The sequence below is a fragment of the Sceloporus undulatus genome, chromosome 3 (assembly GCF_019175285.1).
Source record: "Sceloporus undulatus isolate JIND9_A2432 ecotype Alabama chromosome 3, SceUnd_v1.1, whole genome shotgun sequence".
Taxonomy (NCBI): Eukaryota; Metazoa; Chordata; class Lepidosauria; order Squamata; family Phrynosomatidae; genus Sceloporus; species Sceloporus undulatus.
The window spans coordinates 69,616,083-69,630,393 of NC_056524.1; the positions used below are offsets into that span (position 1 = coordinate 69,616,083).

At 40.4% G+C, this 14,311-nt stretch overlaps 2 protein-coding genes across 5 annotated transcripts in view; both read right to left on the reverse strand.

Moving 5' to 3' along the window:
* HMGN1 (high mobility group nucleosome binding domain 1) overlaps positions 1-14,311 on the reverse strand; it is a 1,114,480-nt gene that overhangs the window by 30,458 nt on the left and 1,069,711 nt on the right. The window lies entirely within an intron of this gene.
* LCA5L (lebercilin LCA5 like) overlaps positions 1-14,311 on the reverse strand; it is a 33,380-nt gene that overhangs the window by 17,715 nt on the left and 1,354 nt on the right. For all 4 annotated transcript variants that reach the window (XM_042457829.1, XM_042457830.1, XM_042457828.1 and 1 more), the window contains exons 2-5: positions 11,406-11,448; positions 10,858-11,303; positions 9,240-9,745; positions 5,111-5,248 (exon numbers count right to left, since the gene is read on the reverse strand). In XM_042457829.1, the coding sequence (XP_042313763.1) occupies positions 5,111-5,248; positions 9,240-9,745; positions 10,858-11,303; positions 11,406-11,448 (1,133 nt within the window). The remainder of the gene's footprint in view (positions 1-5,110; positions 5,249-9,239; positions 9,746-10,857; positions 11,304-11,405; positions 11,449-14,311) is intronic.

Here is a 14,311-nt window from a genome sequence, read left to right on the forward strand (position 1 = left end):
ACCTTTATTTATAAAGTGCTGTAAATTTACACAGCGCTGTACATACAATCTTTTTAATTGGACGGTTCCCTGCCCTCAGGCTTACAATCTAGAAAGACACGACACAGAGGGAGTGGTGGTGGGGAAGGGGCATCTCTAGTAGGATAATACATATAAAATACATAGCAATACAGGAAATGATTCAATAAAACAGACAACAAAAGAACATCAAATAGCAAGTGACAATTATGCAATGCCTAGGAACGCTTCTCTGAACAGGATGGTCTTCAGCTCCGTTTTGAAGCTGGTTAAAGAAGTGATGGCTCTTGCTCGCGGGGGAAGAAGGTTCCAGGAGTGAGGGGCAGCGAGTGAAAAGGGGCGAATCCGGGATGGGGCAGAGGAAATCCTGGGCTGTGACAGCAGGCCTTGACTACCAGAACGGAGGGCCCTAGTGGGAAGGTGAGGAGAAATAAGGTCTGATAAGTAAGGGGGGGCCAGCCCATGGAGGGCTTTAAACATCAACAGCAGGAGTTTGTACTGAATGCGGAAAGGGAGGGGGAGCCAGTGAAGGGATGCCAACACAGGAGAGATGTGGTCAGAGCGGTGGGTGGAAGTGATAATGCGTGCAGCTGAATGCTGAATGCTGAATGCTGGACAGAAATTAATGGACGGAGGTGAGAAAGAGGAAGCCCAGCCAGGAGGACGTTACAGTAATCAAGTCATGAGATCACTAGGGCATGGACCAGGATCTTGGCAGTAGAGGCGGAGAGATATGGTCGGATTTTGGGAATATTGTACAAAAAGAATCTACAAGCCTTGGCTATGGTCTGGATCTGAGGGATACACGACAGAGAAGAGTCAAAGATAAAGCCAAGACTGCGGGCTTGCTGGACTGGTTGAATGGAAATGTTGTCCACAGAGACAGAAAAGGAGTGTTGAAGGTTGGGCTTAGGAGGAAAGACAAGAAGCTCCATCTTGGACATGTTGAGCTTCAAGCGCCGATGGCGCATCCACTGCGAGACAGCTGTAAGGCAGGACAAGACTTGCTGTTCAAGCCTTGGAGAAAGGTCAGGGGTGGAAAGATATAACTGGGTGTCATCAGCATAGAGATGGTAGGAAAAACCAAAAGAGCTGATGAGTTTTCCTAAGGACAGTGTGTAGAGAGAAAACAGAAGGGGACCCAGAACAGAGCCCTGGGGAATTCCAACAGATAAGGGAACAGGAGAAGAAGTCTGACCTCCTGCAACTACTGCAAAAGATCTGCCAGACAAGTAAGATCTAAACCAGTCGAGAACAGAGTCTGAGAACCCAAGGTCAGTGAGTATGTCAATTAGGAGACAGTGATCAACGGTGTCAAAGGCTGCAGACAAATCGAGAAGAATGAGAACAGAGTAAAGGCCATTAGCCTTGGCCTGTAAAAGGTCATGATGAGATGCCAGGGGTGGAAGATTGGTTATTGAAGGTAATAGAGATGAGAAACATGGATTATCTAACAGCTCTTTTAAACAAGGACATTGAGCAAACAGAGGAAGAATGGTTTCCTATCTTCGAAATATGTAACCAGAAATGGGTAAAAGGAAAAGGAAGCAGTAACTAATGTAGAAATTTGAAAAGATATTCTTAGACCAGGGACACTCATATAGGTAAGAGTTTAAAATGAACGGTTATATGACAATGTAATTAAGTTTACTAATTGGTTATGTATAGAGAATAAGCTAGATAAAGTTAGGTTGGACAGAATCAACTTTTGTGACGACTTCAGGAAGTTATTAATGGATATATAAAAAGGATTTATGAGTTATACTTTGTGGATTGTGCAGTTTTTTATTTTTCTTCTTTATTTCCCTTCAAATGTTGGAACTTTCTTGTGGATTTTTAGAGATGTTGAACCCAACAAAGGCTTTTATTTTTATTTATTTTTCTGACATTTTGAAGATAATCCTTGTGTCTTGGTACTGATGTTCGATGTAAGCAATGTTTTATAATTGTGAAATAATTTAAAAATAAAATTAAAAAAAGAAGAAAACAAAAACAAAAACAGCAATACAGATCTCTTGCCCCAAACACGAAAGCATTCAGATTTTGAGTTTGGGGGCTAAATTTCACATTCAAAATCAAAATCTGGAATGCTGGAGTTATTTCTAAATGCTGTTTAATTATGAATCATTACATGTTCATTCTAGCTTTGTATCATATCTCACAGCAAGTGAATTTCACAACAACAAATAGAAGAACAATTCTTTATGGGGGAAAGGCATCGTGTTTCAGGGATTTTTAAATAAGTAAACTATGAACTAATTATATTTCTCAATATTTTTATGAAACACAGTTACACAAATCCATCAAAGAGTGACAATATCAAAATTAACAGCTTCTCACTCTACTACTATTCAAAGACAGTTCAAAGATTTTTCAGTTGCATTCAGAGCCTAATGAATCTCTTTGGAATGCTTTTTACTTTGGAATATGATTTTTAAAGCACTGCCTCCTAATTTTACTGAACTTTGCAACATGCACAAATGCTCCCTATAAATTAATACACTTTAGCTGTAATCTGATATGAAGCTGCCAATCCAGTGGGTTCTTGGTATCTACTGGGGTTTGTTCCAGCCCCCCCCCCCCCCATGGATACCAAAATCCATGGATGCTCAAGTCCCATTATATACAATGATGTAGTAAAATACTGTCCCTTATATAAAATGGCAAAATCAAGGTTTGTCATTTGGAATTCTTAAAAAAAAATTTTTTTTTCAAGATCTGGATGGCTGTTGTGTGGATGCAGAATTTGTGGATATGGAAGCCTACTGTAACAGATACTACCACCTGTTTATCAGTTACAGTATTCTTCTGTTTCCTTTTTCTGGTGCAAAAGATCCCTTTCATGTGTATTTAGGGATCAGATGAGGCAGTTACGGAATGTGATAGGTATAATAACTAACTAAATAAAGCTTTTATTTTTATCTTGCTTTTCTGTGATGAGACAATCAAAGCAGCTCACAACATATTAAAATATCCACATTCAATATTATACCTCAGATTCCCTCCCTTAAAACAGAATTAAACATAATATAATTAAAATTAAAATATCTATTAATATAAAAAATATAACAATAAAAATATAACGTATGGTTCTTATGAATTGCCCTCCCCTCAATTCTCTGTATATTTCCAGATGGGGAGGTGGAATTTAGGGCCATTATGGACAAACCTTTTCAAAAGACTTTGCTGATCACCCCATTTTTGCCTGGTACAAAAACCCTTTGTTCTCCATAGCCTGTGCTCTATTGTACTTGCAGCACACCAGCATAGGGTTGCCATAACCCCCCTGGGGCCGTGACCAACCTGATTTTTGGCCACTTGGCACAGTCACGGCCTGGTTTGGCTCTTTGCCCCGGGTTGAGCTGGTTGCCGCTGCCGCAACAACCGCGGCTGTTCTGCAGCCGCTGCTGCCATTGCTGCTGCGGCTGCTGTTGCAGCCTTTTCGCAGCCTGCCTCGCTTTGCCCTGGCCCTGCGTGCTCTTGCAGGAGCTCCTGCCCTTCAGGCTGGCTGGCCAATGGCTGGACAGCCCTCCCCTGCTGCAGGAGCCTGTGATTGCTAGCAGGAGGCGGGGCTGTTCCAGCTCCACTCTCCCCATTGGCCAGCCAGCCTCAAGAGGAGGAGTTGTCTCCTCTGTGGTCCCTCGCACGGGACGAGGGCGCAGAAAAGCAAGAAAAAAGAGCCTTGCCGGCAAGATATCTATCTTCTTCCCCGTACCCTATTTTTTCTTCTCTTCTTCTTCTTTTTCCTCCTCCTCCTCCTCCTCCTCTTTGTTTTCTTCCCCTCCTTCTCTTCTTTCTCTTCCCCCTCCTCTTCTTCTTTTTCTTCCCCTTTTTTCTGTTCTTCCCCTCTTCCTCCTCCTCCTCTTCTTTTTATATTGTTCCCTATTCTTCTTTCTCCTCCTTTTCTTCTTTCTCCTTCCCTTTCCTTTTTCTCCTCCTCCCCCCTTTCTCCTCGGCTGCTGCTTGGGGGATGCTGTCTCCCAGGCCCCAGGGAGGCCTTGGAAGCGGCATCCTCCAAGCCTTCCCTGGGGCTTGGGGGACGCTGTCTCCCAGGCCCCAGGGAGGCCTTGGAAGCGGCGTCCTCCAAGCCTTCCCTGGGGCTTGGGGGATGCTGTCTCCCAGGCCCCAGGGAGGCCTTGGAAGCGGTGTCCTCCAAGCCTTCCCTGAGGCTTGGGGGATGCTGTAAATTTAAAAAAAAAAAGTCCTACATTTTAAAACCATGTCCTACATTTTCCCGGTTTGGAGGCCCTCAGGGATGGCAACCCTACACCAGCAGTAAAATCCATTTGGGGACCTTCTGCCATTTCTCCATTGCTGATGTGTGGGGTTATTTCTAAACACACACACACACAATGTACTTTCCATTTATCGCTTATTAACTTTTTATTTTATTTTTGTCTTCTTCTGTGATGGGACAATGCAACTGTGGTGTCAGTGGGGTGGGATTCCAGCCCTGGACATAGGAAGATTAACATATCAAAGAAGGTGTGGGAGCGGTGAGGATGGAGATGGACAGATGGGAAGGGAGTGAGATCAAGAGATCCAAGGAGAAAGGAGAGTCAGATGGGAGGGAAAAGAAGGGAGAGAGATCACCAGATAGAGGGAAAAGGAGGGGGGTTGAGGGATGGGGGAGAGCCTAGTCTGTGAAGAGTGATTGAGCTCTTAATTGGTTTTTTTTGATGAGGAATGTGATTCTATTTTACAATAACGCTATTTAAAAAACAGCATGGGAAATGTGATGTGTGGAAAGGTGAGAACAACTTACTGGGCTGCAGCCAAATATATATGAAGGGAAGAAAAATGTGCAGGAGAATGTATTAGGGAAGTACAGGGTGGACATGTCAAATATCTCCCAGCCCAGGAAATCTAAAATGCAAATGGCTGCTATAGTCATGGGACTGACACCAAAACATAAAAGGTACTACAATCCTGGTAACAGAATTTATCAATTCCACTTCTCTAGCAGGACAAAGGACCAGTGTGAAAATGCCATGGGAGTTATATCTCATTGAACTAAATAAGAACTTACATGAATAGTTCTGTAACACAGTTCTCGTTTATAGTAAAATAAATTCAACAGAAGGTTAAATACCTTAATTTTTTGATTAAGCAACTTGATTTCCATTTTCAAATTTGTAGTAACTGCCTGAGCATCAAGTGTCTTTTTCTTCTCAACTGCTAACTGATGAATAAATGATGTATTGTTCAATGCCAGTTGCTTTTCCAGGTCCTAAGGATATTATAGGCAAATTGTCTATTAAATGTTTAGTAACAGAGTATTACATTTGTAATGGTAATTGCCACAATAGACACTGGGCATTTCCCAGTAAAAAACAACAACACATTTTTACTGGCAATAAATGCTATACTGCTTTATGTATTAAAAAAAAATGTTTAAAGACAGTAACAGAAGTGTGAGGATGGAAATAAGTCATTTAAATGAGAAGAAATATCACATCACTCCCACACTGGATGGAATCCAATTAAATCCTACTGCTGGTGAAATGATCTATGGAACAGGTCCATCTGCGAAACAAGGAAGGAAGTAATTCTCCCTCCTCCTACAGCAATCCTTGTTCCCTGAAAATCTGTGCTGGAATATTGGAGGCCCATTGGGAACAGATTTTGGGAGGGCATAGTGTCTGTACGTGGAGGAGAAAGTATATGCACAAATCTACCCAAGCAGCATTGCAGTTTGTCTTCTGAGGGTGATTAATTAAAAAAAAACAGGCAGGAATCCAGTTAAAGTTAGTCTTAATTTACTTCCATTTGTCTCTTAAGGAATGTCAATATGTCAGTATCCTAACAGAGCAATCAATACATCCTACTTCTTTTGAAATCTAAAAGAACACTCCCTCCTCTTAGAAGCTACTGTCAACAGCAGGTGAAGTGGTTCACAAGACATGTTTATCCCACATCCCGCAGCACAGTCTTGAAAGGGAGCAGAACCATGATCATCAAAAAGGACTTCTCTATCTCAGCAAGAGCAGATAAGTCAACCATATCTCACACAGTCTAACAGCCATTTTACTAACTTCAGTAAATAAGGAGAAATGTTATTGCCACATTGAGTGTGGGAGGGATGGGGAGCAACTGTCTAGACTGGATTTTACAGAATGCTGTCTAGTGATCCCACAGAGGAATACTGGAAGGAATTACACATACTCAGAGAATTTCCCATGGAGGTGCAGAACCAAGTCCATATTTGAAGTCGAAGGCTTTCACAGCTGGCATTCATAGCTTTTTGTGGGTTTTTCTTGCTATGTGGCCGTGTTCTAGAAGAGTTTATTCCTGATGTTTCACCGGCATCTGTGGCTGGAGAAATGTCAGGAATAAACTCTTCTAAAACATGGACACATAGCCCGAAAAACCCACAAAAACCTACAAATCCAAACTGACACACCACAAAAACCCACAACTAGACATGTTCTACCTGGTATCCAAAACACACAAACAAGGCAAGTCTGGATGACCTATCAACTCAAGCATTTAAATACTCACAGTTGGTACCTCTGGATATAAACCATATTTCACCAACACTCTCAGCTGTGTGAAGGAGACTACTAACTTTCTGCCGCAAATACAGTCCATCCACAACCTCCCAGGGAACACCATCAGGCATTTCCTGTTTAACTTTAGTTTAAATCCTGTTTGCTCCCTAGGGTGATAAAGCAGTTAGCCACTATGGATGCAGAATCCCTGTATATCAACATCCCACATAAAGATGGACCACAAGCTGTCAGAAACTTCATTCCAGATGGGACCATAACAGACCTAGCCACTACATCACCTTTGGTAAAAACATGTTTCTTCAAGTTAATGGTACTGCCATGGGCACATGCATGGCAGCACAATAAGCCAACATCGTGGCTGACCTAGAACAACACTCCCTTAACTCCTGTACCTGAAACTGCTCCTCTATCTGAGGAGCAATGTTTATATCTTCATAATCTCAACTCATGGAGAGGACTCATTCAAGACATTCCACAAGCGTTTCAACAACTTCCACCCCACCATCAATCTCAGCCTGGAACTATCAACAGAACAAGTTCACTTTCTGGACACAACCATACAGCTACTCAATGGACATCTAAGCACCACACTATATCGCAAACTCACTGACCACTACACATACTTACATCCGTCCACTTTCCAGCCTAACCACACCACTAGATCCATAATGTACAGCCAAGCTCTTTGACAATCCCATCTGCTTAGACCCACAAGACAGAGACCCCAAACACATGAAATTACAACAAGCATTCCTTAAACTACAATAACCACAACATGAAGTTAAAAACAACAGAGGCAAGACTTGTACCCAGGACCAATCTATTACAGAACAGACTGTGGACAGAAAATGACAGAATCCCACCAGTGGTGGCATACAGCACCCAACTGAGACCTCTTAGATGTATCATCAATGAACTACAACCTGGACAATAATGCTATCCTCTCGAGGGCTCTTGGTGGCAGGCCTTTACTTACCTACAAACAGCCTCCAAACCTCAAGCTACAGAAGAACACACAAGACAGATGTGGACACAAGTACAAAGCCTTGCCACAAACCCAGATACCAACTCTGCCCACACATTTATTCAGGAAATGTCATCACAGAACCTGCTGATATCACCCAGAATATTAGGGGGACTTTCACTTCCTCATCCTCCAATGTGATTTATGCCATAATATGTCAGCAATGTCCTTTAGCACTATACAATGGGCAAACAGGCTGGTCCCTGTGACAGAGGATAAATGGACATAAATTAGACATTAGGAATGAGAATATACAAAAAACACTTGCAGAACACTTTAGTCTTCTTGGGCATTTCATCTTGGACCTTAGAACAGTGGCATTTGAACAAAAAGACTATAAAGGAAAATTGGAAAGAAAAACAGCAGAATTGGAATATATTGTCCATCAGTAGTGAGTTGAACAGAGACTATGGTTTCTAGGCACACTATACATGTTATAACTCCTCAGCCTCATGGGGGCTCTCTTGGCTAGTTCATCACATCTTTTTGGCTTCCACACTACATCCCTATACTAATTAATATGATTTTCTACTAATCTTAGCTTCAGGCATCATCCTTGACTTGTCCCCTAAGAACCATCATTAATTAAAACTGCCACCTCATCTTGCCACCCACAAAGTTTTGCATTCCTATGGTCATTCTTAAACACAGAGTGCTATATCCCTGGGCCACATGCATCTGAGGAACAGGCTCAAACCTATGAAAGCTCATGCTACCAACTTCTATCCTTCAGTTGGTTTCAAAGGTGCAGCAAGATCCCTTTGCACAGTAAGTTATTGACATCTTTATTTTAAAAAGATTATTAGACAGAACAACTGAGAATAAGTCAGTGTATGATGGCAGCAGATGTGATTCCTCGCTGCTTTTGAACAGTTACTTCTGAAAGTCGCTCGAGATCAACCCCATGCCTTATACTCACTTCTGAGGGAAAGTGCTATGCACCTTCTTTCCACATTCCAAAGGAAGAGGAAATCAGGAAGAGTCCATCTGCGTTCATTAAGGAATAAGGTGAGGACTGACCCATATTTCTGAAACTCCCATCTGGGAGGCATGGTATTAATTCAGCAGTTATATGAAGATATAACTGACCCAGTGTGGTGTAGTGGTTTGAGCACTAGACTAAAACTGGAGACCAGGGCTTGATTCCTTGCTCAGTCATGGAAACCCACTGGCTGACCTTGGGTGAGTCATACACACTCAGCCCCAGAAAGTCCTGCGATAGGGTCATTTTAGGATTGCCATAAGTTGGAAACAATTTGAAGGCACATAGCAACACAATGATGAAAATAACTGCAGCCCTAAAACATAAGGATATCTTGACAGGTTTGAGCCCTGCTCCATTTTAATCTCCATCCCAAGAATCTAGTGCCATTAAGGGTGGAGAAAAAAGTGGCAAAAAAGAGAAACCATCTGGCATTTACCAAAATCCAAGATAGTTTAATCAAAATCACATTCCCTCTCTTGTTGCTGCTGTTAGTTACGCCACGCTGTGCTCATCATATAATGGTTACTGAATATTTTCTGGCTATCTTTTTAAAGAGGAAAACAGAGAACACTTGATTAATAAACCCCTGAACCACCTACCTATGTTATGTTACCACAGAAAACACATCTGAAGTAGAATTATGTTCAAATTGTACTTCCAGTTTAATGTGACTGTTATAGCCCAAACTTAAACATATTACCTGAATTTTCTTATCATTAGCAACCATCCTTTCTGTAAGGGCTGTTACTTTGTGTTTAAGTTCTTCTCTTTCAGTAAGATGCTTGTCTTCAGAAAGTTTCTGCAATGCCTGCAAGTTATCTTTTGTCTTTAACAGTTGTGCTTCCACTTCTCTAAGCTTCCTAGATGCATTCCACTCCTGCTCCTGTGATTTCCTGAGCAGTGCCCTTAGCGTTTCCACTTCCCCACAGTGTTTTGCTATAAGATCAGGCAGGTTAATCTCTGCATTTTCGTATTTACTTATTGCTTTCAAATGCCGAAGCTGCAGCTTCTTCAAGATCTGGTTTTCCATATTAGCTGCCTCCAATTTATTGTTCAAAACAGACACTTCATTCTTTAGCTCTTTAATGTTGTGAAGACTGGCTGACAATAAGCGACGGGCCACATTATTCTTCTGGGAATTTATAACATTGCTGGTATCACAATTAATCTTTTGCTGCTTTTTCCTTTTAGGTAATGTCTTCCCCCCTATATTTAGACCAGAACAAACTGAGATGGTATGTGATTGGAAAAAATAAAATATGTACAAATCTATATAAGCACTATATAAACACTACAAAAGCTCATGCTGCCAATTTCTTTCTTTAATCTCAAAGTTGCTACAAGAACTCTCTACATGTTGATTCTATAGACTAATATGGCTATATCTTTGAATTCTACCATTAGGACAATAGGTAGTACTAGGATAAACACAGATTTAAGATTGAAATTTATTTTTAATTCATATGAACATAAGAAGAACCATGTTGGCTCAGACCAAAGACTGATCTAATTCAACATGTTGTTCACACAGTGGAAGCCCATAAGCAGGGTATAATTGCAACTTCCATTATTTACTCCCTTGCAACTGATATACAAAGGCATTCTGCCATTGGAAGTGATATGTAGATATTGTGACTACCAGCACTGATGATCTCATCTTCCATGAGTTTATCCAAACCCCCTTTTAAAGCCACTGATGTTGGTAACCATCGTTGCATCCTGTAGCAGTAAATTCAGTTTAATCATGTGCTGTTCATAATGTTTTAAGGCTTTTCTATCTCTCTAATACACAGAAGAGTTATAAAGTTTTATATTAAATTTTGCCCTGCACAAAAGTACAGGATGTACCATACAGAAATACTACCTTGTCCACCAACTAATGAGAGTGCGTATTGAAACAGAACAAAATTTAATAAATAATATTTAAAAAAAGAAAGAAAGAAACAGAACATAAAAACAGACTTCAACCAACTGGGTGAACAAGTCACAGCTCCTGCTCCCCAGGTCAGTTTTCTTTGTTTCATCTTTTTTCCATCCCCTATTCCATCCCGTCAGTTACTTGTGAATGTCACATGAAGCAGATGCAGACCATTCATGACATCTGATGAATGACACAATGTTTAAATGTTGTTTCCTACAACTAAGAGGTTTCCAACAAATATGACAATTGGAAATGTTGGGATAACTTTAGCAATAAGAGTGGAGAAGCACCATAACTGGTAGGTACCCAAGAAACCCTTAGCCTTAATTAATTAAATCATAATCTGTCACCCATAAGCTAATGTATCAGTGATCAGTAGTGCTAACTGTCTTCATACCTTTGGCTGGGTGATCCTTTCCACTTTTCTTCTTTGGTAATTCCTCTTTTTTGGTGTCTGGTTGTTCTAAAGTACTACTGCAGCTGCTTCTGCTGCAACTTCTCCTAGAAGTTTCAGAAGAGTAAGTCTGGAAATCATCATCATAGTAATTCTGAGATCTTCCACAGCTGATCTGTTCTGAACAACTGCTGCTGCTGCCAGCCCTCCTTGAAATGTTAGCATGAAAGTCATTGGAATAATCAAGCTGAAAGTGGCCACACTGACTGGAAGGTTTACTGTTATTAACTTTATTATTACTGTTGCTTTGGGTGCCTCCGGAAAGCCTGCTAGGAGAATCACTTGGGCTTCCACTTTCTGTGCACAGTTTACATTTATTATCTTCATTGGCTATAAAATGGGGCAGAAAGTCATCTGAAGCCATCACTCCTTCATAAGTGACCCATAACCTATTGAATTTAAGAAGATTGTCAAATGCATATACAGTAAAACCACAAAAACAACATAGTAAATAGTCATAAAATGAAACTATGTTATTTATTACTACTTACTGAATGCCACAACTTTTCAGCTCCAGAAATAGTTTGGTTGATCCTGCACCAAAATAAATAAATAAATAAATAAAATCATCACAAGTTTCAGTCTCAGTTTTTTGTATTACAGTCCTTATTTTATGAATATGTAATGTACTTGCACAATAGATTATATTCTTAGTGTTGTTCATGAACTCTGACAGCTCAGGAGATAGATGGTGCTTGACTTCTCTCAAGAAACTAAAAAGGCTAAAACAAAAGTTTATAAAAGTATATATTTAAAAAAAGGATATAAAAAGTATTTAAAAAGTATAAAAAATATGGACATTGTATATATTTCACAAAGTGGTTAAATCTATATGGAAGTTCTTCCCTGAGCTCAGCTGCCTTCAAGACATCTTTCTTGTTGAATAAGGGTAGAAATGTTGCATGCTATTCCTTACTGCTATACAAATTCATGAGGAATCAGAAGACCTGAATAATATGGATTAGCTTCATTCTGAACATGTTAATATATTATGGCTGTTATGTTAATTCCCTTTTATATAAACATGCAGTGTTTTATATATGCCTGCGGTATTTAAATTTTGTTAACCACCTTGAGTCCCTGTACCAGGAGGAAGGCAGCATATAAATAAATAAAATAATCATGATATTTTTCTGGGTTTTTTTGGGCTATGAAGAGCTTATTCCTGATGTTTCATCAGCAGCTGTGGCTGGCATCCTCCAAGAATGCTGGAATGCAAGAGAGTACGTACATACATACATACATACATACTGTTGGTTGAAATGAGGTGATTTGCATGTTAATCTGTGTATACAGCTGCTGGCAAAATGTCAGGAATAAACTCTTCTAGAACACGGCCTCATAGCCCAAAAAACCCACAAAAAACTATGGCTGCCGGCTGTGAAAGTCTTCGACTTCACATAAAAATAATAGTTTCTAGGCTTGGCTTCTCTTGTGAAACTGATCTGTCTCATTCAGAAAATTTTATTGGGGGAGAGGATTACAGGATCTTCAATTTGTGACTCTCTCATTTTCCCCCAACCGTGCCTTTTGACCACAACAAATCTTTTCAATGAGGAAATAATGCCTCATTTTCTGGTAACACTAGGAGCTATCTATCTGGAATAACCCAGAGTTAGCTTCTGCAATGCTAAGTCTCAAAACAAGGTTAGCAAACATGGGTAGATCCTCGTTTCAGAAACAGCAAAACCCCATGAGTGTTTACTCAAATATTAGTTTCTCTGAGTTCAGTGGAGCTTATACCCTCATCATATACCCACTTAGACCAAAATTAGCCTCACTGAAGTCAGTGATTCACTTCTGAGTAAACATTATACGATTGCACTACTGTATTAGCTTTCTTAAGCATGAAAGATAGGAAACAAGACTTGATGGAACTTCTGAGAAAAAGAGGGCAAGGTTGGAGAAGGGGGAAGTGTTGGCAAGTGACAATAACAATAGTGGAAGCAAAAAAGCAGGGAAGAAGCCAGCAACTTGAAACTATAGGGTAAAAATAGTCTGCCGGATAGCTATGTTAAAATGGAAAATGAAATTGCATGGCATCTTCAAACCTAATCAATTTATTTAAGCATGATCTTTCATGGACTTTGTTGTTGTTGTTGTGTGCCTTCAAGTAGTTTCTGACTTGTGGTGACCCTAAGGTCACAGGGTTTTCTTGGCAAGTTTCTTTAGAGGGGCTTTGCTATTGCCAAGGCCACCCAGGGGGTTTCAGTGGCTGAGCTGTGATTCGAACCCTGGTCTGCAGAGTCAGGTCAACCACTATGTCATGCTGGCTCTCATCATGGACTAGAGCTCACTGGTGCAAAAAGTGAGCAGCTGTCCATGGAGAGTTTATACTGAAAGAAATTAGTCTTAAAGAAGCCAAAGAATGTATTTTCTTTTGCTTTTACAGGTAAAAATATCCCTTGAGGGGGGAAAAGGTTGGGGGGCAATGCACTGCATATTGTAGGAAAACATGAACATTGTCAAATTTGAGAAAAGACTGAGTGAGTTTGGAAAGCTTTGGGATGTAAGCCCTGGGTAAAGTGAAAACTATTTCAAAAGTTACATATGTGGCGATCTCCTTACTGCTTAAATTGCTTTTATATCTTGGGGTAGCTGTACTGGCCATATAGCAAAGTACAGCATCATCCAAAATCCACAAAACAATGATACCTTTATTGGACCAACCAAAATGTACATTATTCACATTGAAAGCTTTTGACTTGGTTTTGTGAATTTTAGATGATATCGTACACAATTGTTTTTAGCTATTTTATGTTTGTTTCTTAAATGACTGTGCACAGCCTTGGAGCCCAGGTGAACTGAGAAAGTACAAATAATAATAATAATAATAATAATAATCACTTTGGATGAATAAATAATTAAATATATAAAACACTGCCCAATGTATGACTATCCCACAGTCATGGAGTTAGTTTTTTGTGGGTTTTTCAGGCTATGTGGACATGTTCTAGAAGAGTTTCTTCCTGACATTTTGCCAGCATCTGTGGCTGGCATCTTCAGAGAATGCTTGCCTGGAAAAAGTGTGTGTGTGTGTGTGTGTGTGTGTGTGTGTGTGTGTGTACACACACACACTGTGTGGGTCTGGGAATGCAGGAGTGAGTTATTTATACAAAGAATGGTGTAGTGATTTGAATGTTGGAGTGCTGAGTTTGAATCTCAGCTTGGCCATGGAAACCCATGGTCTGACCTTGGTCAAGTTACACTCTCTCAGCCTCAGAGGATGCTTGCAATGGGAAAAAAAACCTCTGAAGAAACCTGCCAAGAAAACACTGTGGCAGGTTCACATTGTTGTTGTGAAGTTGAAGGCTTCCGTGGCCGGCATTCATAGTTTCTGTGGGTTTTTCAGGCTATGTGGCCATGTTCTAGAAGAGTTTCTTCCTGATGTTTCACC